This window comes from Oryctolagus cuniculus, chromosome 5 (genome assembly GCF_964237555.1).
Source record: "Oryctolagus cuniculus chromosome 5, mOryCun1.1, whole genome shotgun sequence".
Classification (NCBI taxonomy): Eukaryota; Metazoa; Chordata; class Mammalia; order Lagomorpha; family Leporidae; genus Oryctolagus; species Oryctolagus cuniculus.
This window is the reverse complement of record NC_091436.1, coordinates 102,477,105-102,503,002: the sequence shown is the minus strand read 5'-3', so window position 1 is coordinate 102,503,002 and position 25,898 is coordinate 102,477,105. Positions and strand designations below refer to the sequence as shown.

General features: G+C 41.4%; 1 protein-coding gene across 4 annotated transcripts in view; it reads right to left on the bottom strand.

The window, feature by feature from the left end:
- Positions 1 to 25,898, bottom strand: part of COL9A1 (collagen type IX alpha 1 chain) — a 100,915-nt gene that overhangs the window by 60,584 nt on the left and 14,433 nt on the right. For 3 of the 4 annotated variants that reach the window (XM_008263089.4, XM_017345228.3, XM_051855529.2), the window contains 12 exons: positions 15,474 to 15,557; positions 14,764 to 14,784; positions 13,440 to 13,514; positions 13,120 to 13,155; positions 12,961 to 13,023; positions 6,477 to 6,530; positions 6,204 to 6,239; positions 3,816 to 3,839; positions 3,439 to 3,492; positions 2,152 to 2,205; positions 1,461 to 1,493; positions 656 to 712 (listed from right to left, as the gene is read on the bottom strand). In XM_008263089.4, the coding sequence (XP_008261311.2) occupies positions 656 to 712; positions 1,461 to 1,493; positions 2,152 to 2,205; positions 3,439 to 3,492; positions 3,816 to 3,839; positions 6,204 to 6,239; positions 6,477 to 6,530; positions 12,961 to 13,023; positions 13,120 to 13,155; positions 13,440 to 13,514; positions 14,764 to 14,784; positions 15,474 to 15,557 (591 nt within the window). The remainder of the gene's footprint in view (positions 1 to 655; positions 713 to 1,460; positions 1,494 to 2,151; positions 2,206 to 3,438; positions 3,493 to 3,815; positions 3,840 to 6,203; positions 6,240 to 6,476; positions 6,531 to 12,960; positions 13,024 to 13,119; positions 13,156 to 13,439; positions 13,515 to 14,763; positions 14,785 to 15,473; positions 15,558 to 25,898) is intronic. The other variant, XM_070073908.1, reaches the window with a different exon arrangement.

Below are 25,898 nucleotides of genomic sequence, written 5' to 3'. Positions count from 1 at the left end.
AAACTTCCACCTGTCGGAAGGTTTTTTTGCAAAATAAGATATCAACAGGCCCAAACTTTCACAGTAGAGGGAACTCACTTGGAGAAAACCTCAGGGAAAGCCAGTGCCTTAGGACCCTTTGGACCCTAGCAAACTCCATTAGTATCAAAGGTCTCAAAATGAGTTCAGACTCAGAAACTACAAAGAAGAAACCCTTGGCCCCAACATTTCGTGTCGACTTTTTAATTTTCATGGAAAAATGTGAAAGTAATTGTGATAAGTGAGTAAAAACCCTTTAGGAAAGTTTCTCTCCTTGTCTGTTTTGCACCATTTTTCCAATTTCGTAAAATGCTAAAACAGTTTCAAATACACAGTGTGCCCAATCTGTCAGTTGCACCACCATCTTCTGCCATAGGAGAGTAACTTATGAAACTTGCTTTGGGGTTCTGGAGTCTCTCAATCTGGTGTATCTTATGGGCACATCTTTTCTGCCTGGCAGAGGCATCGTATAATTAGTCACCTGTATATCAGTTGGAGCACCAGAGGATAAGCAAATGGATTTGACTAATTCATCCAAGAGGGGTCTACACACCAGAAAGGCTAGTGCTTAAAATGAAGGCTCCATTTCGTCTTTGGATAATATCTTGAAAAGCAAACAGAGAAATTATTCTCTTACCCTCATGCCTGGTAGGCCTGGATATCCTGAGCGACCTGGTGGACAGGAATTGGGACACTGCCAGAGAGAGGGGAGAAAAGACAGAGTATAAGCTAGAGCCCCACATGGTGACAAAGTATGTGGTTTCTTTTATTTTTTAGTGGCTTCAGCAACAGAAATTCAATGCAATAATAACCATGAAATAACCATTTCTTTCCTATCATTTCATTTATAGCTCAGAAATATTTCTATATACAAAAACATATAGAAAATGTAACAAATAACCTCCTGTATCCACCATCCGGATTTAATAAATATTTACTATTGTGCCATACTTATTTCAGATCTAATTTATTAAAGAAATAAAATGTGTACAATCTTTCATATCACGACCCCATTTGCTTCCCCCACATATACAGGAACAGCTCTACCCTAAGGTTTACATCCCCTTGTCAAATGGGCTAGCATTGCATCTAGTGCCCTTTTATTACCATCATCCAGCTATTAATCTGCATATAAGATAAGGTTTAGGAGGACTTATTTGTTTCTGGCTTCTAAAATCAAAGTGTTCTGGTGAAAAGTATGCCTTAGTCATCAAGTGAAAAAAAATTACAGAAAAACAAAAATACTTCCATAATGAAAACCTGTCAGAGTTTGGGTACACACAAACCACCAGTGCGCCAGTGCTACAGATGGCTCAGCCATCTGAGTTAAAGGAAAACATAGAAGGCCAGTAGATCCCGGAGAGAATTTTAAAGAAAACTCAGCTGAGGACTCCATGGCCTTTGAATTAAAGCTACATTTTATTCCAAGGAAAGCGTCTTACCAGTGGATCTCCATCATGAAAGCCGATTGCTCCCTAGAATAAATGAAATTTTAAAGAATATAATTAAATTAATTCAAAGTTACTAATAAGAGAATGTTTGTTGGACAAAAATATAAGAAGTATGTTGGTTTAATAAAATATAAGAAACAAATAGTAGGATATAATATACTAATATTCTAAAAACTTCACTCATGGGCATAATCCTAAAGGAACATTCCAGAGTACCCTAAACAGCAATAGATTATTTCTTTCAGGAAATTGAAGGGAAATGAAATGAGGCAGAAGAGGAAGTACAGAGTGCTCTAAATCACAAATTAAAAACACAAATTCTTTCCTACCTAAACTTCTATTTCTTCAATTTCTTACTGTGAAAATCTTTGTAAAAAAAATAGATCATTTGAAAATTGTCCTTTTATGTATCAAAGCTTTGTGCATTTGGGAAATCACAAGTTCAAAGCACTTCAAATGTAAAGAGTAAGACTTGTGCTGTGAAAGCCACCTTTTAGATTACTGTGATTCCTCTACTTCTTGGCCTAAAGAGAACTATGCTTGGAGTGAGTGAAAGCACTGGTAGCCATTTTGGAAGTTTGGAACAATGACTCAATTAAAAAACACTTCCATTTTTGGTTCTTAGATGTCTTCAGTCCTCCCTCTCAAATGCAAAGAAAATTTCAAGCTGCTAATAACTTACAGTGGGTCCTGGGGGTCCAGGGGGGCCAGGTGGTCCTCTTCTCCCAGGGTCTCCCTAAGTTATATGAAAATGGTGGCACAGTGGTTATACATGTGTCAAATACAGCACAAAAAAACTGGCAAGGCATCAGAGAATGGTATTACCAGAAACCCCTACAGGGTCCAGCCACGTATAAACTTGCCATCCGAATCGATGGGTGGCCCATAATCTAATTAGTTCTATAAAACCAGAATCATAAAGGTGTACCAATCTTACCAAAGGAGACAGGGAAAGAAACAAACCCAGTTCCTAAGGATAGGAGGATCGCTTATCTACTTGGGAAACAAGCTAGAAACATTTTTTTCTAGTTAATTTACAGAGAAACCAGAGCTGTCAATACTGCCAGTGCCAGCCAGCTAATGAGAGGAAGCAGGCTTCAGTGGCTGAGGCTGTGAAATGGAAGGCTTGTCTCGGCAATGCCCACCCCCTGGCTGGTGCTGTTCACCCACGTCTATCACTTGGCCTGTCATGCACTCACTTGCAATGGTACAGAAAATTCAAGATGGCTAAATTCAAATAAGCCATTCAGGTGCAAATGGGTTCCAATTAGTCTTAACATTCAGTGGTTACTCTTGAGATGTTTTCCTTAAGGTTATTCCAACAGAAATCAAAAGCATCTTATTGTTGATTAAAATTATAATTATTTCAAATACATTCATTTGTTCAGTTAATAAATTTGGAAACAGTAAGCACATGTGGAGAAGAACTATGTAACACGTGGTTCTTTCCCTTAACAAGTTTACAGATATCTGTCTTAATATAATATCACTCCTTCAACCTTTTTAAAGTATTTCCTGAATTACCAACACATGCACTTTTTATCAGCTATTTGTTCTATGAAGTTCAGCCCTTTAATGTCCAAGTGCTATTGGTTTGATTATAATTTAATGCTGTTAACATAAATATACATGGTAATAATTCTAAGATATTCATTTTTTTTTAAATTTCATGTACAGAGTCCAATACAAAAGCCACTAGACCCCAGTCCTTGTTCACAGTCTGTTAAATACAGGTGGCATTCCATTATGTGGAATCTGGAAGCTAGAAAGAGAAGTTGAGCCAAAAACTTCAGAGAAAAAAATAAATTCAAAGAATCAGTCTACAAAAGTGTCCACATCAATATTATGAAATGAACTTCATCTACCATTTTTGGATTTTTAGGGAGAAACATATAGCATAATTTTTATTCCCTAATAAAACCATCTATGAAATCAGCAAATGTCTATTAAAATGCACTGAGGTACTCACAATGGGTCCTACTCGGCCAAGCTCTCCAGGGAGTCCTGCTGTCCCAGGAGGACCCTGAAGTCAGTAAACCAAAACAATATTGTAATTATGGACAATTTTATAACATCAATAATACCAAATATGATCAATCACCAGACTTAGAAATTTGTTTCTCTGCTAGCTTTTTTTCCCCAATGAGACAATAACTCATTTGACCTAACTTTAATTACTTGGAGTGAGACAGAAGTTTCCTAAATTAAAAAATCTTTCGTTTAGCAGAATAGCAGCATTGGCATTAGTAGCCACCTAAGATCAGGTAGGCAGAGGCACGAGAAACACCACTGGAGCAGGTGTTAGCTTGGAGTATCGTCAAGATTTGTGAAACAGGCCATACTTACAGGGGGTCCAGGAATACCACGGCCCTAAAAGATTAAAATGAAAAATGTTTATGGTTTTATGGTATAAGTCACATGCCATAAACTATCAATAAACAAACATATGATGTTCATTCTAAAGAAACGCAAACACGAGGGTTTCTAAAGCAAGGAGAAACTTGTTTCAGCTCTTCAAACATTTCTTTGCTCTCTGAGTTAACCAGAAATAATTGTTCCAATACTTCTCTTTTAATAAAAACAAAAGTAAAGAATCTATCCATGCCTGTCCTCAGGAGAACTTACAAAAAGGTGCTCACAAAAAGGTGCATCACATTTGGACCACTTCAAGATTTTATAAAGTATTTCATATGAAATCTTTATCAAAGGCAATATAGTTATACAGTTTACAATAGAATTTCCTATGTTTCCTGATACTAAGTCTAGGAGGCATTGTAAATGAAATAGTGTCACTCCTGAAGTAACCCAAAATGCGATTCTAATTGAATACACGGAATTCAGTTTTAAAGCTAGTCTTCCCACCTCCCTCTTCACACTTTGTATGTAATTTAGTGTGCTAAAGCGATACGATCAAGGTTTGAAATGTATCTTATTCACCTTCCTCCAATTCCTAACTCAGGGCCTAGCATATAATAAACTAACCAATATGCTTGTTGAAACTTATATTTCTGAAATTCCATATTCTTTTTTACTTTCTAACTTCAATTTTTCCCCTGGGGATTTCATCTTTTCTCTCCTGCTTAGTCTTGGATAGCTTGTGTTCACAGCTGCCTGTGATGCCATATTTATGTTAGCTTTTTACTCCAGACGTGCTTTCCTAAAATAATCCTATATAAAGCACCCCAAATAAAATCAATGCATATTCTCCCATAATTATACTATTATTTCTAGTTATTTAGGCAGTCAAACAAGCAACAGCTTCACACAGGCAGTATGTTTTAATAATAAGTGAGACTTTTTACAAGCATTTTTGGAAAAAATTTCTCCTATTTGAACATTTTAATAACAAATCAATTTAGGAAAGATTACTTTGGAAATTCCAAAGTAATCAATTAGTTACTTCATTATGAGAGACCTAGATGTTTGACCAATGTCCCTAAATATTTAAAAAGAAATCTTTCTAAGATTTTGAGATCCGAGTTGAAAAAACATGGGACAAAGTCTGTTCACTTTAAGATTTATTTATTTGAAAGGCAGAGTTACAGAGAGGCAGAAAGCAGAGGCAAAAAGAGAGGTCTCCATCCACTGGTTCACTCCCCAGACGGCCACAACGGACAGAGCTGTGCCAATCTGAAGCCAGGAGCCAGGAGCTTCTATGTTTCCCACACCACTGGAGGGGCCCAAGGACTCAGGCCAAATTCTACTGCTTTCTCAGGCCACAGCACAGAGCTGGATTGGAAGTTGAGTAGCTGGAACTTGAACTGGCGTAAATATGGGATACCAGCACTGCAGGCGGCAGCTTTACCTGCTACGCCACAGCGCCAGCTCCAATATTCACTTCTGAAAATGGGTTTATAATGGAAAAGTTGACAGATGCTGAATTATAGCAAAGAAAATAGTAGAAATGGGGAAAAAGGAAGAAAAATACAGATTAAGAAAAGATCAAAACAGAACCAAAGATGGGGCCAGCACTGTGGCATAGCACGTAAAGCCACTGCCTGTGATGTCAGGATCCCCTTCGGGCACTGGTTCTAGTCCCAGCTACTCCACTTCTGATCAGCTCCTTTATAATGTGCCTGGCAAAGCAGAAGATGGCCCAAGTACTTGATGAATCTCCTGGCTCCCACCCTCAGATCAGCCTATCTCTGGTTGCAACCATTTGGGGAGTAAACCAACAAATGGAAGATTCTTCCCTCACCCTCCCCAGTAAACTCGGCTTTTCAAATACATAAATCTTAAAAAAAAAAAAAAAAAAAAACAAGATTGAAGAACAAAATAGAAAGGGCTGATGAGAATATAGTCCTCATACATACAGGAGACATAAATCTGCTGGATTGTGCAATATAAAAGATTAGCAGGGAATCAGGCAGGTGATAATATCTGATTAGTTGATATTTCAAGATAAAACCAGCTGTGAAGAAAATGATATGATGAAAGGGTTACACATTGAATACTTAGATCTGCTGTTGTGTACAAGATATGTTTTCTATCAATGAGGTAAAGGAAGAGTTGCCTACTGACAAATACACCTGCAAGTAGACATGTATTCTATACTGAACATTCAAGTTTCTCTAAAATTTTTCTATTCACAGCAGGAATGTTTACCATACCAAATAAATCAAACTCTTTGGCATGTATGGTATGCAGAGAACTGCATTTTAAAAATTTCACAACGGCAGAATTCTACCTAAAATATTAGGATACTTTCAATTCTTTTGCTACGCAACTACTTACTGGAAATCCACGAGATCCAGGCACACCAGGTTCTCCCTAAAAACAAACATAGCTTTATCGTACTGGGCTTTTGGTAGCATGAATATGCAAGTATGCAAACTATGCAAACACTGAGATCATTAAACCACTCTATCCTGGTGTTTTCAAACAGTTTTACCTGAACAAGTGTATTTCAGCTTCTGTATAATAATTTCTCAGCTGATTTGCAAATACAGTAAAATTATACTTCAGCATTTGATTAATATCAGCAGCTAATACTGTTAGCTAACTTACTTTTTGTCCCCTTGGTCCAACAGAGCCAGGAGATCCATCAGGTCCTGTTAAACCCTAAGAAAGAAAGATAGTGATATTAGAAGTAATATCTTTAGGCAAACCACTAGGTGAAAAATTTTCATCTCATTTATTAACTGCTGGATGCTTATGTCTTACTCGAAGCTAATGTTTAGCATGAGATTTGCTTGCTAGTTGTTTTCTGTTGCTAAATTTTGTATTACTAACTGCCCACTAAATGCATGGCTTACTGTGGTGTTTTAATGTCACTGCTTTGAAAAAATGCAATATAACAAATATAGCGTTCTGACAGTCAAGTCTGGTGAGTCTTGACTCTGCCATTTACATAAGTTTATGTACCTCCTTTATTTTACTATGAAATAAAAATACCAGGTGTCTCTCCAACTACATACAATCATGTCTTAATCATTAATATAATGTTTCCTTGATAGGAATGAAACACAAATAATCTCATTACTGCCTTATAACCACTAAAAGCCCTCTAGTCATCTTCTAGCAATGCAAATTGCTTATGGAACAATATCAACTCTTAAAGTTCAGATATTTGAAGGCATGCATGTTTTTACATTATCTTCCTTAGCAAAAATGTTTATATTTAAGTCTATATGTTCATGTGTGTCCTCTTGTTATGAACAATTTAAGCCAATTATGAAATGCATTTAAAATTATCATACCTAACACTAAAGCAGTTACTAAATAAATCTTTTAAACATCCCCTGTGTTTCTTCTAGTACTTATTTTGTTATCATCCTCAATATAGATATTAATACATGACAATATTACATACATGTACACCTGAACTTCCACAGTCGAACATGAACTTTCATTTTAAAAATTTGCTGACACTTTCAAATCTCGTCATTCTCAATATAATCTTGCAATTATATCTTCCCAAATATAAATGTTTATGTTTATGTCTGTGCATATACATATATGCACATGTATGCATAAATATCTGATAAAAATTATCAACATTTCTTAAAAGATGTGAATACTAATTAAGGGAATAATCTGTTGAGAATGTGGAAGTCTTTTTTTTTTTTTTGACAGGCAGAGTGGACAGTGAGAGAGAGAGACAGAGAGAAAGGTCTTCCTTTGCTTGATTCTATAGAATCAATCAAAGGAAGTAGAAAAAAATTTCAAAAATGTTAAATCACTGGAAAATTACCAAAATAAAAAAGCATTAAGCTGGGGCCAGCACTGCAGCATAGCAGGTAAAGCCACTGCCTGCGGTGCCAGCATCCCACATGGGTGCTGGTTTGAGTCTCAGCTGCTCCATTTCCAATCCAGCTCTCTGCTATGGCCTGGGAAAGCAGTGGAAGGTGGCTCAAGTCCTTGGGCCCCTGTACCCATGTGGGAGACCCAGAGAATCTCCTGGCTTCGGATCAGCATGGCTCCGGCCGTTGCAGTCATTTGGGGAGTGAATTGCTGGATGGAAGACCTCTCTCTCTCTCTCTGTGCCTCTCCTTCTCTATAACTCTGACTTTCAAATAAATAAATCTTAAAGAAAAACATTAAGCACACGTAAAAGAACTTTTGACAGTCTGTTTGAATTTCCAGTTGCCCTAGACCAACTGCAGGATGACAGCAAGCCCCAGCATGATTAGCTGTTGAGTACCACCGGAAGCACAAATAGCACATAAATTTTACAAAACTCATTGCATATTTAACTAATGGATCCCTAACTCCCACTTAACACATATACCCTCTAAAACCAATCCTGGTCAATTTTCATGCACATGACCATCTCACCTTCTTCAATCTTGTACCTGGAATAACTGGCAAGATTTGAGAATACTATCTGCTATATATGCTCAAATTTCAGCTGCAATACCGTAAGGCAGAACCCAGTAAACGGCTGCACATCCTGTTTGAGACACTTTTTTTAAGTATCTGCCATAAGATAAAGATAAATTCCATCTCTCGCAGGGAAATTCTTTGCATAAAATTGAACATGGATTCTGGTGTCAGGTATTACAACAAAGTCTAGTGTGAAATAGCTATATAGGAAAATGTAAGCTCCCTGAGTTCTTGCACATGGCCCCTAGCATCTTAGACACACTCAACACGTGAGTATCAAATTATTCAGCTTAGCCTTTTAGGTGGAAGGACATTACACCTATCACTCCACATTTTCTTTATTTTTGGCTCAACTACAGACTCTGCCACTTAGTAAATGGGCAGTCATAGGCAAGTGGCTTAACTACGCAGTGTTCTAGATGCTGTTCCCCATTCAAAAAGGGTATTACAAAACAAAAAACAATTCGATATTAACCTCAGCACTGTACTTCTTGGCCTTTTCACCTTTCTTTTAATGCCTCACCATTTGTACCTTCATTGACCTTTCAGAATAATTTCTTGACACACTATCCAACTCATAAAACAGCTTCTGGGGTTCATAATTGTATACATTTAAAGGATATCGTGCATGTAATATCTTGCCTGTAAAAAGTGTCATGGTTTAACTATAATTCCCATACTTAACCCTAATTCACCTCTGCCTATTTCAAGTGGACACTGTAAGAAAGAATAAGATACTGTTCCACAAGCTCTTTGAGCATGTCACAACAAATATGACCTACAAGAATGTCTCTAGGGGCCAGTGCTGTAGTGTAGCAGGTTAAGCCTCTGCCTACTATGCCATCATCCCAGACAGGCGCCAGTTTGAGACCCAGCTTCCCTACTTCAGATCCAGCTCCCAGCTAATGCACCTGGGAAAGCAGTGGAAGATGGCTCAACTGCTTGCACCCCCTGCACCCATAAGGGAGAACCAGAAGAAGCTCCAGGCTGTTGGCTTCAGCCTGGCCCAGCCCTGGCCATTGCAGCCATTTGGGGAGTCAACTAGTGAATGGAAGATCTCTTTCTCTCTGCCTCTCTTACTTTGTAACTCTGCCTTATAACTAAAATATTTTTAAAAAATTAAAATAAAAAGGTATCTCTTGATATTATTGATAATAACACAGCTGGCCTTTGGGTGCAGGATTCTAACCAAGGTCTGACTTCTTGATTTTCATATGTTCATATGGGAAAAGAAGAATTAAATTCAACCTAAGAAAGCAAATACTGGGGCCAGTGCTGTTGTGTAGCAGGTTAAGCCACCACCTGCAGAGTTGGCATCCCACATGGGCACCGGTTTGAAACCCGGCTGCTCCACTTCCAATCTAGCTCTCTGCTATGGCCTGGGAAAGCAGTAGAAGATCGCCCAAGTCCTTGGGCCCCTGCACCTGCGCGGGAGACCTGGAAGAAGCTCCTGGCTTCGGATCGGCACAGTTCTAGCCATTGTGGCCAATTGGGAAGTGAACCAGAGGATGGAAGACTTGTCTCTGTGTGTGTCTCTCTCTTTCTCTCTTTTTTTTCTCTCTCTCTCTCTGCCTCTCCTTCTCTGTGTAACTCTGACTTTCAAATAAATAAATCGATCTTCAAGAAAAAAAAAAGGAGATACTTGGAATATATATGAGTCTCTCTAGATATATATATATATCTAGATATATATATATATATACACACATCACATCTATACAATTTTCAAAACCCAATTCGTAATAAAACTCTAAGCCTTAGAAGAAAATAGTACTAGTGGTATAAACAATTGCCTTCATATGAACGTTTATGCAAAGTTCTATCCTGGGTGATACTGAAGCTGGCTGTGAACTTCATGCCACTGTTTGGCAGATAATATCTGTCCTCAGTGGCAATTTCCTGCCAGCATTCCAACAGTTCAGCAGCTAAGAGTCGACAAGCACAGCTGCTATGACTTGTTCACCTGTTCTGCTAACCCAGCCACTCAACACAGGAAAAGAAACTTCAAACTGTTCCTTTGAGAGTATCATTCAATTAAACCATTTTGTTAATATTATAAAAAATTTAGCTTTAAAATAAAACCAAGAAGTAAAGACAAAGGTTTAAGTTCCTATCACCACACTCAGATTCATTGCCAAGAAAGGACTGTAGAAGTGTAGAAGTTTTCCTATTGACTTAGCTCCCCAGTGGCCAGAGACAGAAAACCCTGATCTAGTCATTATGCTTCATTATTCTCAAAGCTGTTCATTCTCAATTTACGGTGAAAGTTTTTTTTTTTTAATGTCAAATCAACCTAAGAGTGGAGTAACAAAACTCCAATTCCAAAGTCTCTCCAAAAGTTTGATGACATAAAATACAGCAATTTTATAAATAATAAAATATTAACTATAAATGAATTTATTAACCATTTAATTCTCCATATCATTCTTGGTTGGGAACTTAGGTAGTAATAATCCACTGTCACTTTTCCTCTCTATTCTCCCCCAGTTCCTCATTAAGAACCTTACTGGGGCCAGCATTGTGGTACAGCAGGTTGGGCCACTGCCTGTGACACTGGCATCCCATACAGGTGCCAGTTCGCACCCCAGCTTCTCCACTTCTGATCCAGCTCCCTGTTGGTAGCCTAGGAAGGTAGCGAGGATGGCACAAGTGCTTGTTGGACCCTGCACCCAGGATGAAGCTCATGGCTTTGGCCCGGCCCAGCCTGGGCTATTATGGCCATTTAGGGAGTGAGTCAACAGATAGGAAGTACCTCTCTATGTCTCCTTCTCTTCAATGCTGCATTCAAATAAATAAATCTTTAAAAGAAAAATATTTTAAAAAAAAATCATGTTGCATCTGTATAAGGCAAGCCTGAGGCGTATAAAAAAATTTAAAATTTTAAAAATTATGGATTTGTCATCTTAATCACTAAATAACTCTGCATCCCTGAAGAAACCATTTGTCCTCATAGTTATTCGCTTCCCTTATCCATGGAAAATATTAGACAACTTACTTTCCACATTATTTTAGGGTTAAAGGAAATAACGTGACAGTGTTTGAATGAAAAGCTCTACACAAATGCAAATATTTTTTCCTTTAGAGCTAAGAAATGTCTAAAATATTGGCACATGCATGAGTCCTTGTTTTCTCCTTCCCTCTCTTTTTTGCTTTCCTTCTTTGACCCTAGAGGCTGACACAAGCCCTCATCATCCATTTTCCCTCGAGAACGTTCTGGTGTCAAAGTTGAATGATCTACGAAGCCTTACTCTTCCACAACTTGTAATATTTGAAACCTGGCTTGTTTTTGTACTAAACAACTGCAAATATATACAAAGAAAAAAATTACTTGAAAATGTTTTTACGATTTACTTCTAAATATTCCAAAGTACTTTGTTTACCCAAAATTTCTGTCAAAGTGGGGAAATTACAGAGCAAAACCAGGGACTGTCCTTATGACATTATGGTATAAAGAAGAATTTGTTAGGCAAACTACAAAAACACTATTAATCTGAGAGACAGAAAAAGTATCTCTCTGCAATTATATTGCTGTTCAATACCAAAGCAAACTTCAGAGGCGGGTTTATGCTTCAACTGGCAAACAGAAAAAAGAAAAATGTTTAATTTAATCAGAAATTTTCTTTTCATCCAAAACAAAGGCTGGCTGAAGTTTCCAAAGAATATAGAAATAAATTCAACTTGTACTAGGCTATTCTATTTAGATATTTTTAGGACAGTGTGACATGATGCTCCAAAGAAGAGGTTGCTAGCCAACAGGTATCATTTCAATTTGTATTATCCAAATATTACTTTGGTTTTCAGTTTGTACTATCCAAGTATCAGTCCCCTGGTGCTAAATGAACTGCTATTTGACATACAGACCAAGTTCAAACTAGGGACTTTAAGATGGAAGGGTTGCTAAGTCCCAATCCTAGGGTTCAAGCAATCCTGGTCAGCTCAACGCTATCAGGGATGCCAACCAGAAAACCACTTTGCTAAGCTAATTTTGCATTTCCTCTTTGATGTGTGGTGAGCATTCTGGTGTCCCTGCACCATCCCTACATACCCCTATTCATTCCAAGACCTCTCCCCCATCAACACACATACCCCAAGCACATCTTTCTTTTTCATATTCCACAGGATTTAGGAGGGCTCTGTCCCTATGTCTGCATTCAGGTTCAGGCAAGGATGAAGACCATCTGCTAGGAGCCACAGCCGCAGGCTGTGCCCACATCCAGGCTGAGCCAGCAGGGCGCTCACTGTTAAGGCAGCAGCCAGTTCCCCACTGTTTCCAAGGAAAGGTAGCACTGCATGCTCTTTCCCCACCCCACCCCATCCCATGGAAGCTAAGAGGCACCTCCACCTTCCCACGCCCCTCTGCAGAAGCAGCTAGCTCCATGACCAGACAGTGGCACAAGGCCAAGTTCAGGGCAGGGCCAGAGTACTTGGCTTGCTCTGTCACTGTCTCTGTCTCTCTGCTGGTACAGCTGTTGTGTCTCTGTCTCTCTCTGTCACTATCTCTCTGCCTCTGTCTCCATCTCTAGCTACACTCCCCAGCCAAGGTCAGTCAGTCGCTTGGTATCTCTCTCTCTCTTTCTCTCTCTCTCACACACACCCCACACCCCACACCCCACACCCCACACACCCACTGCCAGCCAGCTCTTCACAGCCCTCCCCACCTACTCACATCGGCACCAGGCGTGCCGGGCTTGCCTGGAGCTCCTGGCTTTCCTGGTTCTCCAACTGGACCCTGAGCAAGGAGAGGAAAAGGTGCAAAGTTGAGACCCTTAGGACACGGGTGGCTGCAAAGGAAGGAAGTGGGGCATGACTGTGCCAATCTACTCACCGGGGGGCCCGGGGGACCCTTGGGACCTCTGTCACCCTGGAAGGGGAGAAGAGAAGGCAGTGGTGAGGGGGAGAAACTGGAACAACCCCACACGTGCAACAGGGGGTGAAAGGCAGATTGGGATTGGGAAAAACGGGAACACGACTACCTCCCCTCTTGGAAAATCCCCTGGCTCCTGGGATCCAACGCCACCCCAACCCGTGCAGGGGTGCGGGAGAATGGAGGGCACCTGACACCCTCTAAAGACTCAAGGAAGCCTCCTGGCAAAGAGCTGGAAAGGGCTGGGATGCAGAACCCAGGGCCTGGAAACAGGAACTTACGTCGATGCCATCGATGCCAGGAACTCCAGGGGGCCCCGGAGGCCCAGGAGGCCCCTGCTCACCTGGGGGACCTCGCTGTCAAAAACAGTACACGGGTTAGTGGAGCACGGGGATGGAGCCCCTCTCTGTGGAGGTCGAGTTTTTAAAACCCAATAGTTAAAAGATAGGATAAAATAAATGAGTTTCAAACGCCAAAGCCGGTGCGGTCTCTGTCTCATTCCCAAGGAGGTAAACGGTGGAGTTCTCGCCTAGACTCACTCAGTGCGTCCACCAGAGGGGGCGCTGTAGAGGAGGGTGGGCCTGGAAGGGATTCCGTTAGCTACTTCCATGTAATCAGTAAGTGCAGGTCGGGGTCTGGGCTAGAACAGAGTTGCCAAGAGAAGCCCCAGGCCAGACAGACGACAGCAGGACATTGTCACTCTCTCTTTGTGAAACCCAGAGAGAGAGGCTGACCTCCTTTCCATTGTACCTGCAGGGCCGCTTTCTCAAAAGAAGGTCTCTTCGCCTGGCTTCCAAATGCCTCCAGATTTCAGACTGACCCTAAGGTATGACCCCTTTTATCGCTGGCAAACAGCTCCGTTTTGATGGCACTGGGAGGGGGAACCCTGGCATCTAACACAGGATGAACGGATTGCTTGGGCAAATTTCTCCCCCTGCTTCTGAATTTTAAAGAAGAAAGCCTCTTTCATCAAGGAGAACTGTGTTTTTCTGAACTCCAGTGACCAGACAGGTTTACAATGGGGTCTTTGTAGAGAAACCTCAAACCTGGGTTGGGCTTGTCTGCCCCCGTCTGGGGCTCTCCGGCGCGGGAGGGGGAAAGACGCCAGAGCCTTAGAGGAGCTGTTGTACTGGCGATGGGACCTAGGGTCGCTTGCGTCCACTCCGGAGCCACTGCACGCTAGCAGGACCTGGGGCTGGAGGCGCGAGAAAGGGCGCTTGCTGAATCCCCATCTGCTCCAAGCAAGGCCCGCTCCTGATCACTACCAGAATGGGGCCCGAAGAGGTGGAGGAGAAATGGAGACCAAAAACTTAAAACCTGCTCACCTTCGGTGCCTGACCCTACAGTGTTGAGGCTCCTGGCAGGCGATGGTCGGGAAGAGGGAGAAGGGAGGTGAAGGTGCTCTCTCCCGGACCCAGAGGTCACCTGGGGCCCCCGACTAGACTCAGAGGGCGCTCACCACAGGTGCCGCTCAAGGCAGAAGGGAGCCCGGGGGCAAGGGCCCTGGGGACACTCCACGCCTCCAGCAAGGCAACCCCATCACAGCACCCCCAACTTTCCTGTTGTGCGCTTGAAAAATGCAAACATTTCTCGCCCCTAGCTTACCTCTTCAGTGGTCTGGCTGGGCTGGAGAAGAAAAGATGGGGATAGAGTGAGAAGGCACCCACCTGTACCCTCGCACACAACTTACTTGCGCTGCACACAAGCAGAGCCCTGAGAGCAGCAGCAGCAGCCCGAGGGCCCCGTGGCCGCGAGCCGTCCAGGCCATGCTCGCAGCCCTCTGCTATTGCCCCACCTGGCTCTGCAACCTGCGAGCCCGGTTAGCACTCCGGACCGCCACTCGCATCCGTGGCGCTTTGCCCCCCGGAAAATAATGCGTCCCCAGGAGTAGCGGTTGTAAAGATGCTGGGGCAGTGTGTTCCAGCCCTTTATGAATGGCCCTGGAGAGGGTCCTGGGGATTGGAGGAGAGCTAGCAGGGCAGCAAGGACGGATAGAATGACAACAGTCCCCTTAACCCTTTCCCTGCGGCTACACAGCCAGACCTGAGTGTGCGGCTCTCTCCCTGCAGGCCACCAGCTCAGCCTGTGGCTGACCTCGGAGCCTCCCAGGTGGCCTGTCACCTCTGGACAGTGAACATGCAGTGTTTGGGAGCACCAGACACTACAGGGGACTTTGACACAGCCACCCCTGCTTTGAGCAAGACTTGTAGTTGTTTGGTCCATGCACAGACTCTTTAAAGAAAGTAAGGGGGGGAGGCAAGGGCGGGATTGGTGAGCTGGGGTGAAACTGCTTTAGCAGGTGGGCAAAGTCTCACCGTTATTCTCACTGGCAGCTCATGGCAAGTTTCTCTCCTGGGCCGCAGGGGGTCACAATGAATCAGCATCCACTGAAGTTCAAACTGGAAAAAAGCAGCAGCCGATTAATGTTGCTTTGGAAGACAGAGCAGGTCTTTTAAGAGAGAGATGTGTGCAAGTGTAGTCTCATCATTAAGTGTCAGGACCCTAACTTAAATGTGCTAAACTCAGCAGGACTACCACTCTTGCTCTCCTTGAATACAAATGCTCTAAGACTGGAAGTCCTTCCCAAGTTTCTCTAATCATGGAATGTATTTGTCTTTATCTCTGATTTACTCCAGCATGGCCCTATCCAGGAATCAGATCACTAGCTTATTTCTGTTCCCATCACAAACTCAAGAGGTAGAGTCTAGTAAAATGAGGTTGGGAGAGAAAAAGGAACTGTGTAAGTCACAAGCCAGGACATGTCAGTCTGGATTGGAACTCAGGCCTATTGTACTTCACAAAAAATACATGCTCTCAGATTTTAGACAGGAACGTGGAGACAGAGATAGCAAAGAGGTGACAGGAGGACAAGAAAGAAAGAAAATCCAAGTGCCATCTCTGCAGCATAGAAGGTTGAGCCTCTGTCTGCAATGCTGGTGTTCCACATGGGTGCCAGTTCCAGTCTTGGCTGTTCCAGCTCCCTGCTAATATACCTGGGAACGCAGCTAGCATGGCTCAAGTCCTTGGGACTCTGCACCCACATGGGAGAATTGGATGAAGCTTCTGGCTTCAGCCTAACCCAGCCCCAGCCATTGCAGTGGTTTGAAAAGCAAAGCAGTGAATAGAAGGTATCTCCTTCCCCCACTCCCTCTCCATCTCCCTCTTCCTCTTCCTCTTCCTCTTCCTCTTCCTCTTCCTCCCACCCCGTATCTCTGCTTTTCAAATAAGTAAATAAGTACTTTAAAAAAAAAGAAAATCCAGGTCTGAAGGAAAATTTGTATATAAGACATACTCCATAAAGTGATTGCAGATAACAACATGGATGCAATTGTAAACCATTATACTTAGTGAGATAAGCCAGTCTCAAAAAGATACCATATGTTTCCCCTGACCTGTGGTAACTAATAGAGTACCTAAAAGGTAATCTATAGGAGTGAAATTGAGATTTTGAGATTCAATGTTTGTTTATAGCACTTGTCCTGACTGTTGAGGAACAGTGTTTTTTCTTCACACTTTTTGTTGAACTCTTTACTTAGTGTAGGATTAATCTTTTAAGTATAAAGTTAACTGAAAAGAGACCTTTGTAAAAGTTAAGAATGGGAACAGGAGAGGGACGAGGAAGAAGGGTGGGAGTGTAGGGAGGAGAGGGGGTAGGGTGGAAAGCATCACTGTGTTCTTGAATCCATTTATAGGACATACATGAAATTTGTATACCTTAAATTTGTTTAAAGAAAGGGAAAAAAAGAATTCAAGAAAAAAATGATGAAGTCTGAAAGTGAAGGGAGTGAAAAAGAGATCTAAGATTTTGAAGAAAATTATTAAAATATATTGATTTTGCATAATCTTACTCATTGGTTGAAGAAATACAAATTTCTAGACACTTTAAATCTAAAGCGCCCTGACAACTTCTAACATGTTAAGCAAGTGTTAAGGAAGGAAGAGGAGGGTAACAGGAAAGAAACAGAGAAAAGGAGTCATTGCCAAGTCTCAATCTGAAAAGAGCCTCAGGTGACAAGGAAAAAAAAAGTCATATCCCACAGGAAGCCTGCAGCCATCTGTCATGCTGGCCCCTCTTAAGTGGGGAGGTTTCTTGCTAGGCATTTCAAATTGGATCCCTTCTCTTGGTCAGTAGCTCTAGTGGCATCATGCCAATGCCTGGTTACTGTCCAAGACCCATGTCTAAACATTATCCCTTTTCTTTCATCCAATAGTGATTTCCATTCCACTACACCTGCCAAATGGATGCTAGACCTGCTGGACCTAGAATGAAGTTAGATATATTTCTTCCACTGCAGCAGAAATACCCAAAGTTGAAATGATCAGATGGAAGACTAAAATTAGAGGTAGTGAAAGGTGAAGTCCTTCCCTTCTACCCATAAAGGAAGAGAAAGATAAGTAAAAGGAAGCTTTCCACTTTATAAAGAGGTAATGAAAGTGTTACGCTTTCATATCCCTGCAGAGGCACGCCTCACCACAGGATTCTGACTGTCCTGAAGTTTTCTTCATGCTCTATGATTCTTGTCTCAACCCTACCATCCCTTTTCTACTGATAATGTGACCATCTGGGTTAATGAGTTAAATGGGGTAAAAGAAAAGTGAGCAGCTAAATCAAGATTCATTTTAGGTGGAAACTTATCTGTAAATTACACGAGAATTCTGCCCATCTGTGCATCCATGGTGTGACTTATTTAACAGCAGTATACTAACTCTCTGCAGAAGAACTATTCCCCAACTACAGATACCTTGGAGTTAAGGAAATCAAGTGGCTTTCTTTACTTGAGAGGAATCTTGTTTGTGTTTTGTTCTAAACTACAGTTAAAATCTGAAAAGGAAAAAGAAAGCTAGAATGGAATGAACTTTTCCTTCCTATTAAATACCTGGCATTTGAGGCAGTTTCCAGATGGGTAAAGTGGGACAGAGAGATTAGTTTATTTGCCACAGTTCACATAGCTAGAAAATGATGGAGCTGGCCGTCCAAACTTCCTTGACATTAAATCAAGGGTTTTTTACTACTACCCCCATTCAGTCTCCCTGAAGAATAACTACTGTCTCCACAATGAACCTTGTTTTCTAAACAGGTAACCAAGACATTTGGTGATAGTGTTTGTATTTAAGATGAATAAAAAAGAAGAAAGATTTAGATTTCCAACATCTATTAGAAGACATCCACATTAAACTCAGAAACTTTCATAAGAATTCAGACCTTTCCTCATTTTTCTGCTTGTTATAGAAATACATCCAGAAGGAAAATTACTAGCATTCCTCTAAAAATTGACAGTTATGCCTATATGCAGTTATTTTCATGTGTATAACAAAGTATCACACAGGAAAGAGAATCGTAGTTCTATTCATTCAGTGACTGGTTAAGAACTTTGCCAGATGAAAAAAATGATCTCTCTCCTCTTCCCCATTTCTCAAAACAAAAAAAAATCACTCGCATAATTTTATTCACTAAGTCCTTTGTGATTGGTAACTCAAACTAGAAAGGCATTGTATCTCTGAGCTCTTCATTTTCAAAAATAATTCATACCTTAATCACCTCATGAAATTTTAATTTCATGGCTAACCAGGAAATCTATATCCTCTGTTTAAAAAGTTCATTGAGGTTACTGATTGCAAATGTTAAATAATTCATTAAGCTGTTTTCTCAAAAAGATAATTTTCTCTGGATAAATTGGTACACCTGTTTAAAAAGGAGAGCTGCAGTTGTGGCACAGGATAATGGAGCAATGAAATGTAATTCAGCTGTGAATACAGGCTGGGTTGTTCACAGGGCCACATAGATCAAGGGTTTCTGAACACATCTGTGCATCCACATAAACACCACCTACACACTAATAATCATCTATACAGCAACCATTTTTGGCATGCAATATGAAATCCAATTTGCCTGCTAATTATTTTGAAGGAATATTGGCAGAGTGCCTTGGTAAAAGTCACTTTCATTATACATCTAAAATTCTGATTTCCACATGTTTCTCATTTTTAGACCTAGAATCATGCTTCTCTTTGAATATTCATTGACAAAAGATGAGGCAACAATTTTAATTTAGTCCTTCAGTCAATATTTTTAAACTTAATTATCTATTTAAAAGGCAGAGAGAGAGAGAGTGCTAGCGAGCAAGCAAATGAGCTTCCATCTGCAGGTTCACTCCCAAATATCCAAAATATCCAAAGCTGAGCCAGGCTAAAACTAGGAACCAGGAGCTCCATCCTGGTCTCCCATGTGGGTGGCAGGGGGCCACCTAGTTGGTCCACCATGTGCTGCCTCCCAGGGTGCACACTAGTAGAAGCTGGATTACATGCTGAGGTGCGACTCTGTCCCAGGCATTCTGATATGGAAGGCAGTTGTCCCAAGCAGTGACCAACCCACTAACCCACTGAGCAAAAACACCTACCCCAGTTAAAACTTCTGAACTCCCAGTATAAAGCAGGACTAAAGAAACATCCTAATTAAACCAAAGATATCCCTTCCCTACAGAAGTTTCTCATTTGTAAGAACTGAAAATACAAATAGAAAAATCAGTTTAATATACTAAGCAAAATACAAAATGCACTAGCAAAACTCCAGTCTTCTTGACTTAAATACTTCTCTATTTTCTCAAGGAAAACTAAGTGATGTAAGATGCCTCCCATCTGCCCAGATTTGTCATTATCTAATTTTTTTCTATTGAATACTACAGTATAATTACACTCTTGAATTACATATTTAAGCAAGTAATTGAGTTTAAATCTGTTTAAAAAAAGAGAGAGATTTGAAAGGCAGAGTTAGAGAAAGGGAGAGACAGAGACAGAATGTCCACTGGCTGGTTCACTTCCCAAATGACTACAACAGCCAGGGCTGGGTCAGGTCAAAGCCAGGGGCATCATCTGGGTCTCCCATGGGAGTGCTGGGGCCCAAGTATTTGGGCCATGCTCTACTGCTTTCCCAGGCACATCAGCAGAAAGCTGGACTGGAAGTGGAGCAGTTGGGAAACAAACCCACACCCATATGGGATGCCCATGTCGCAGGCAGTATTTTTACACAATACACCATAACACCAGCCTCCTCCATACACTTTTAATAGGGGTATTGATTTTCATTTATTTTGCTAAGTTTTCAAGAAAGATCAACAATTTTTAAGAATTGAGAAGAATGCAAGTAGTGAAGTATTTAAGCCCTCCATTAGAACTAAAAAACTAACCAGACAACCAAGAGAAACTTGGTAACAAGCTATGGAACTTGGCTCAATATCAAGGGCAATGGCACATGCCTTGATTTTTGCTAACTGAATTATGATTAATTGTATGAATATAAAACACCTAAAACCCAGCTCTCCAAAGGTTATCTTTTTTAAACAGGACAGATGTGTCATTAGGTTATTATCTTATTCAGTAGCAACAAAGATATAAAGAACTACTTGCTCAGATCTCTTCCTTACAGTTTTTGACAAAATATTGGTTTCTACCATCAGGCAAGACCTCCTCCAAATGATGCTTCCTGGTTACTGAACAGGTAGGCTCAGAGCTGCCTCAATATCAGCAAATTATGTGTGGACAAGGTATTCAGGTACAGAATGCTAGAAATAGATAAACATGAGTAGGAAGTACTCCTCTGGGTCATACCAAAGCCTGAGGCAGAATGGTGCAAAGGACCTAGGGTTAGCAGATCTGAGATGTAATCACATCTTATTCAACATGCCTTCAGATAACACAGTCATGTTGTAGATCCTATGGAAGACACAAAAATGTCTAGCATGTACAGCAAGATGGTAAGATAAAAATATACTTTTGACTATATTATCACAGTTGATATGACAAACATTTTTGTGCAAAGTCATCAATGAAGGAATTGTATCACACTTAACAGGTGAGTGGGGCCCTGAAGAACAATATATTTCCATAGGCAGAGAAGGGGAGCATAAAGATTAGGGTTTTGGACTGCGGATGATGACAGTAAGACACAAGAATGAGTGAGATGTGATGTAGCAAATAAAAACTGTCACCTGCAAAACCCGAATCCCATCTGGGCACAATCTTTGTGTCCTGGATGCTCCACTTCCAATCCAGCTCCCTTCTCATGACCGGGGAACAGCAGGAGAAGATGGCTCAAGTACTTAGGTCCCTGCCACCCAGGTGGGAGATCCAGATGAAGCTCCTGACTCCAGCCTGGCCCAGTGCTAGCTATTGTGGCCATCTGGGTAGTAAACCAGTAGATGGAAGATCTGTCTCCCCTTCTCTCACTGCAGTTCTGACTTTTAAATAATTAATAAGTCTTTAAATTAAAAAGCAAGAATGGGAAGAGGTATGCAGAGAAGAGACCAGACTCACAGGAACAAAAGCAGGCATCACATTTTTTTTTTTTCCTCCTTGGATTCCTAAGCCAAGGAAGTTGAATGTTGTTTAGGGGATATTACTGGATTGTCATCAAATATTTTTCTGCAATGGGAAGAGATGGGGAAAGTTTAGACTCTGAAGGGCATTTCAAGGAGATTCATTTGGGCACATATGGCTGACCTCTAAGGCAGAGGAGGCCACTGTGATAAAGCACCAAGAAGTGTTTTCCTCTGAGCCACAGTGAGTCCTCCTGCCTTATCTGCCAACTAAAACAAAATCCTTGGGGTCCACACTGTGGCAGAGTAGGCTAAGCCACCACTTGTGATGCCTGCATCCCATTTGAGCACTGGTTCATGTCTCAGCTGCTCTTTTTCTGATCCAGCTCTCTGCTATGGCCTGGGATAGCAGTAGAAGATGGCCCAATAGATTGGGCCCCTGCGCCTGCATAGGAGACCCAGAAGAAGCTCCTGGCTCTGCATCAGCCCAGGTCTGGCCATTGTGGCCATTCAGAGAGTGAGCCAGTGGATGGAAGACCTCTAACTCTACCCCTCAAATAAATAAGACCTTAAAAAAAAATCCTCTCCCTCACATTACCCTTCAGCTCCCCGGCTATTTTATGTTCCCCTTTATGCAAAACTTAAGAGTGGTCTGTATTCATTGTTTCCAATTCTTCTCCTCCCCTTTTTCTCTCAAACCTTTTACCACTGAGTTTTGAATCTCCAAATGCCCATGGGTCTTTTCTCAAGGTCACCTTCATTGGTTTTTAAATCCAATGGGCAGCTCTTTGTCCTCATCTTATTTGATCTTTCCACAGCATTTGAATCTGTTCCTGAGACCATGTTCTTTGAAATGCTGCGTGCCCTTGACTTTCTGGCCCTCTCCTGCATCCCAGTCCCTGACTCACTTCCTCTCTTTGGATAGACTTTCTCACCTCAGCAACCCGTATGTGTTGGTTATTTCAGAACTCAGTACTAGCACTTTTCTATTACACTCATCTCTTGGTGATTTCATGTCCTTACATACCAGAAATGCATTGATAACCTCCAGAATTCTAGTCTCAGCTGGGACCATCTCTTGGACTCCAGAGCATATAGCTCTCTACTCGGCATCTTTACTTAGATGCCTAATAGTGATAAATGAACTTTAAAAGAAAGCCAAAGCATTAGTACAATTTCCCCACACCATCTCTATCCTCATTGTCTACTTCTCTCAGTCTCATTCCAGCCACACTGATTTCCCAGAAGTCTTCAAACAGCAGACAACACCCACATTAATCCCTTTTCATCAATGTTCCCTCTCACTGGAATCCTCCTCCCTCAGATACCCACAAATTCCCTCAACTCCTTCAGGCTTTTACTAAGATGTTTTCTTCTTCTCAATGAGGCCCTGTCTCCAGGCACTCCAATTTCTAGCTTCATTCCCCCACCCCTATAGCATTTATGACCACCAGGAATACGTTTATCTAATTATTCATTGTGTCTAACTTTCCTATCCAGGATGTAAGCTATACTGAAGCATTAACTTCTAATTTTTCCACCATTTTAAATAATCCCTCTATGGGTAGGCGTTTGGTCGAACAGTTAAACCTCCCATTGGGATGTATCGAAGTAGCTGCTTTCAAGTCCAGGTTCCTGACTCTAGAGTTGTGTTAATTCTGGCCCAGAGAAGCAGCAGTGACAGTTCAAGTGTTGGGTGCCTGCCATCAACCTAGGAAACCCAGGTTCCTAGCTTTATCCTGGTGCGGCTCCAGTCATTGCTGACATTTAGGGAGTGAACAAGTTAACGGAAGATTCCTAAGTATATATCATCTATCTCTTTGTCACCCCACCCTGCCTTTCAAATAGATAAATTCTAAAAAAAATATTTGTGTGGCATAGCAGTTAAAGCCATCACCTGCAACTCCAGCATCCCATATGGGCACCAGTTCAAGTCCTGGCTGCTCCACTTCCAATTCAGCTCCCTGCAAACACTCCTAGGAAACCGGCGGAAGATGTCCCAAGTGCTTGGGTACCTGCACCCATGTGGAAAACCCTGAGGAGGCTCCTGCCTCCTGGCTTCAGATCACCCCAGCTCCAGCAGTTGCAGGCATTAAGGGAGTGAGTTCTAGCTCACTTACTCTCTCTCTTCCTGTAACTATGCCTCTCAAATAAAGTATTTTCTATGGTTATACAATTTCTTAGTATTAGTTTAATACCTTGGGGGGAAACCATTAGTAAAAGTTATACTTTTTTTTTTCTTCTTTATCTTTTAAACCTAGCAGACAATAGATTAGTTATCATGCATGGTAGAAATACATTTCTTAAATCACTAAAAACATTCCTATAATGTTTCTCAAGTATCTGGAATAATAGTATCACAACCTCATAACTTATTTTTCCTATATTATCACTAATGGAACTTTCATTGTTTTAACACTTTGAGGCTAGTTTGATTCCGTTCTCTAGAGTAAAGGACAGTTAACTTTTCCATGAACAATTTTGCCAGTTTCCACATTTTCTCTGAATCGAATGAAAATAAGCTGAGCCCGTTTGAAATATACCTCTGAAAGCATTAACTCTGATTAGTCGTGTTCCATGTTGGTCTTGACATATCATAGGTTAAGAGAAAACGAGTTGAACTATTTATTTGCAAAGCAATATAAACTTTTATCCACCCCCTCAACCAAGCTCAAACTGCTAGTGCACATCCCTGAAAAGGGAGAAAGGTTAACTTTGTTTTCTAATAGAGCTGTACCAAATAACTCTCCTAGGCAATCATGCTGACAACAAACAATAAAGAATCTGTCATAAAATAACATGTTTTTATGGTATGCTGCCAGCAAGCCAAGCTTTGCAGTGGGATAAATGGCACCATCCTAAAATAGAGGAACAAAGAAGAATGGGAAATTTGGGATTTATTGCTTTAAAAATAAAACTTACAATGTATTACAGCAGTACATTGGGAAAAAATATAAAATGCTCTGAGCCCACTAAATAACCATGAATGATGAGGAGCTTTTTGAGTTGCAGTCCGACAAGCAGCTATATCACAAGCCTTATGAAAACCTCTTGAAATTAGCTTCCTTTTTCAATTTAGAAAAGAGAGGGACAAAAAAATTGGATAAACAGGGGAAAGTCAAACAACTATGCTATAAGTAAGTGTTTTAGCATTAGTGATCCATCAAATGTTGTTTTTAATTGCTTTTTTTTTAAATCATGCAGTTCCTAGGGCTACCTTTTTACACCTTCAGAAGGTACTTTTGCTTTTGATGATTTACTGAAGAACACCAAGAGTTATCCTTTTAAATGTATTCAATTTTGGGGCCAGCACTGTGGCTCAGTGGGTTAATGCCCTGGCCTAAAGCGCCAGCATCCCATATGGACATCGGTTCAAGACCTGGCTGCTCCACTTCCAATCCAGCTCTCTGCTATGGCCTGGGAAAGCAGTAGATGACGACCTAAGTCCTTGGGCCCCTGCACCCATGTGGGAGACCCGGAAGAAGCTCCTGGTTCCTGGCTCCAGATCGGTGCATCTCCAGCCATTGCAGCCAACTGGGGAGTGAACAAGTGGATGGAAGATCTCACCCCTCCTCCCCTCCCCTCCTCCTCCTCTGTACCTTCTCCCCATTTCCCCCCTCCCCCTCTCCTTCTCTCTGTAACTCTTTCAAAAAAATAAAATAATTATTTTTAAAAATATTCAATTAATGTAGTATGTGAAAGATTAGGATAAATACAATTGCATAAAGAAAAATTGACAAATAGACTATTCCTTAACCTTTGTACTATTTTTCATGTTTTCTCACTTGTATTTGTTTTATCTAAAAGATAGAGAGGGAGAGATAGAGACACAGAGAGATGGTCCACCCATTGATTCACTCCCCAAATGCTCCCAAGAGCCAGGGCTGGACCAGGCAGAAACCAGAAGTCAGGAACTGAGTCCAGGTTTCCCATATGTGTGACAGGGATCAAAGCATTTAAATCAGAACCTGCGGGCCAGAGCTGTGGTGTAGTGGGTAAAGCCGCTGCCTGCAGTGCCAGCATCCCATATGGGTACTGGTTCGAGTCCCATTGCTCCACTTCTAATGCAGCTCTCTGCTATGGCCTGGGAAAGCAGTAGAACATGGCCCAAGTCCTTGGGCCCCTGCACTCACGTGGGAGACCTGGAAGAAGCTCCTGGCTCCTGGCTTTGGATTGGCGCAGCTCGGCCATTGCAACCAGTTGGGGAGTGAACAATCAGATGGAAGACCTCTCTCTCTGTCTGCCTCTCCTTCTCTCTGTGTAACTCTGACTTTCAAATAAATAAATCTTAAAAAAAATAAATCAGAACCTCCTGCCTTCCAGTGTGGTTTTTTGTTGTTTGTTTTGTTTGCTTTTTTGCTTTTATTTTTTTAAAGCAAGAAGCCAGAGTCAGACATGGAGCCAGGATTTGAACTCAGGGACTTTGAT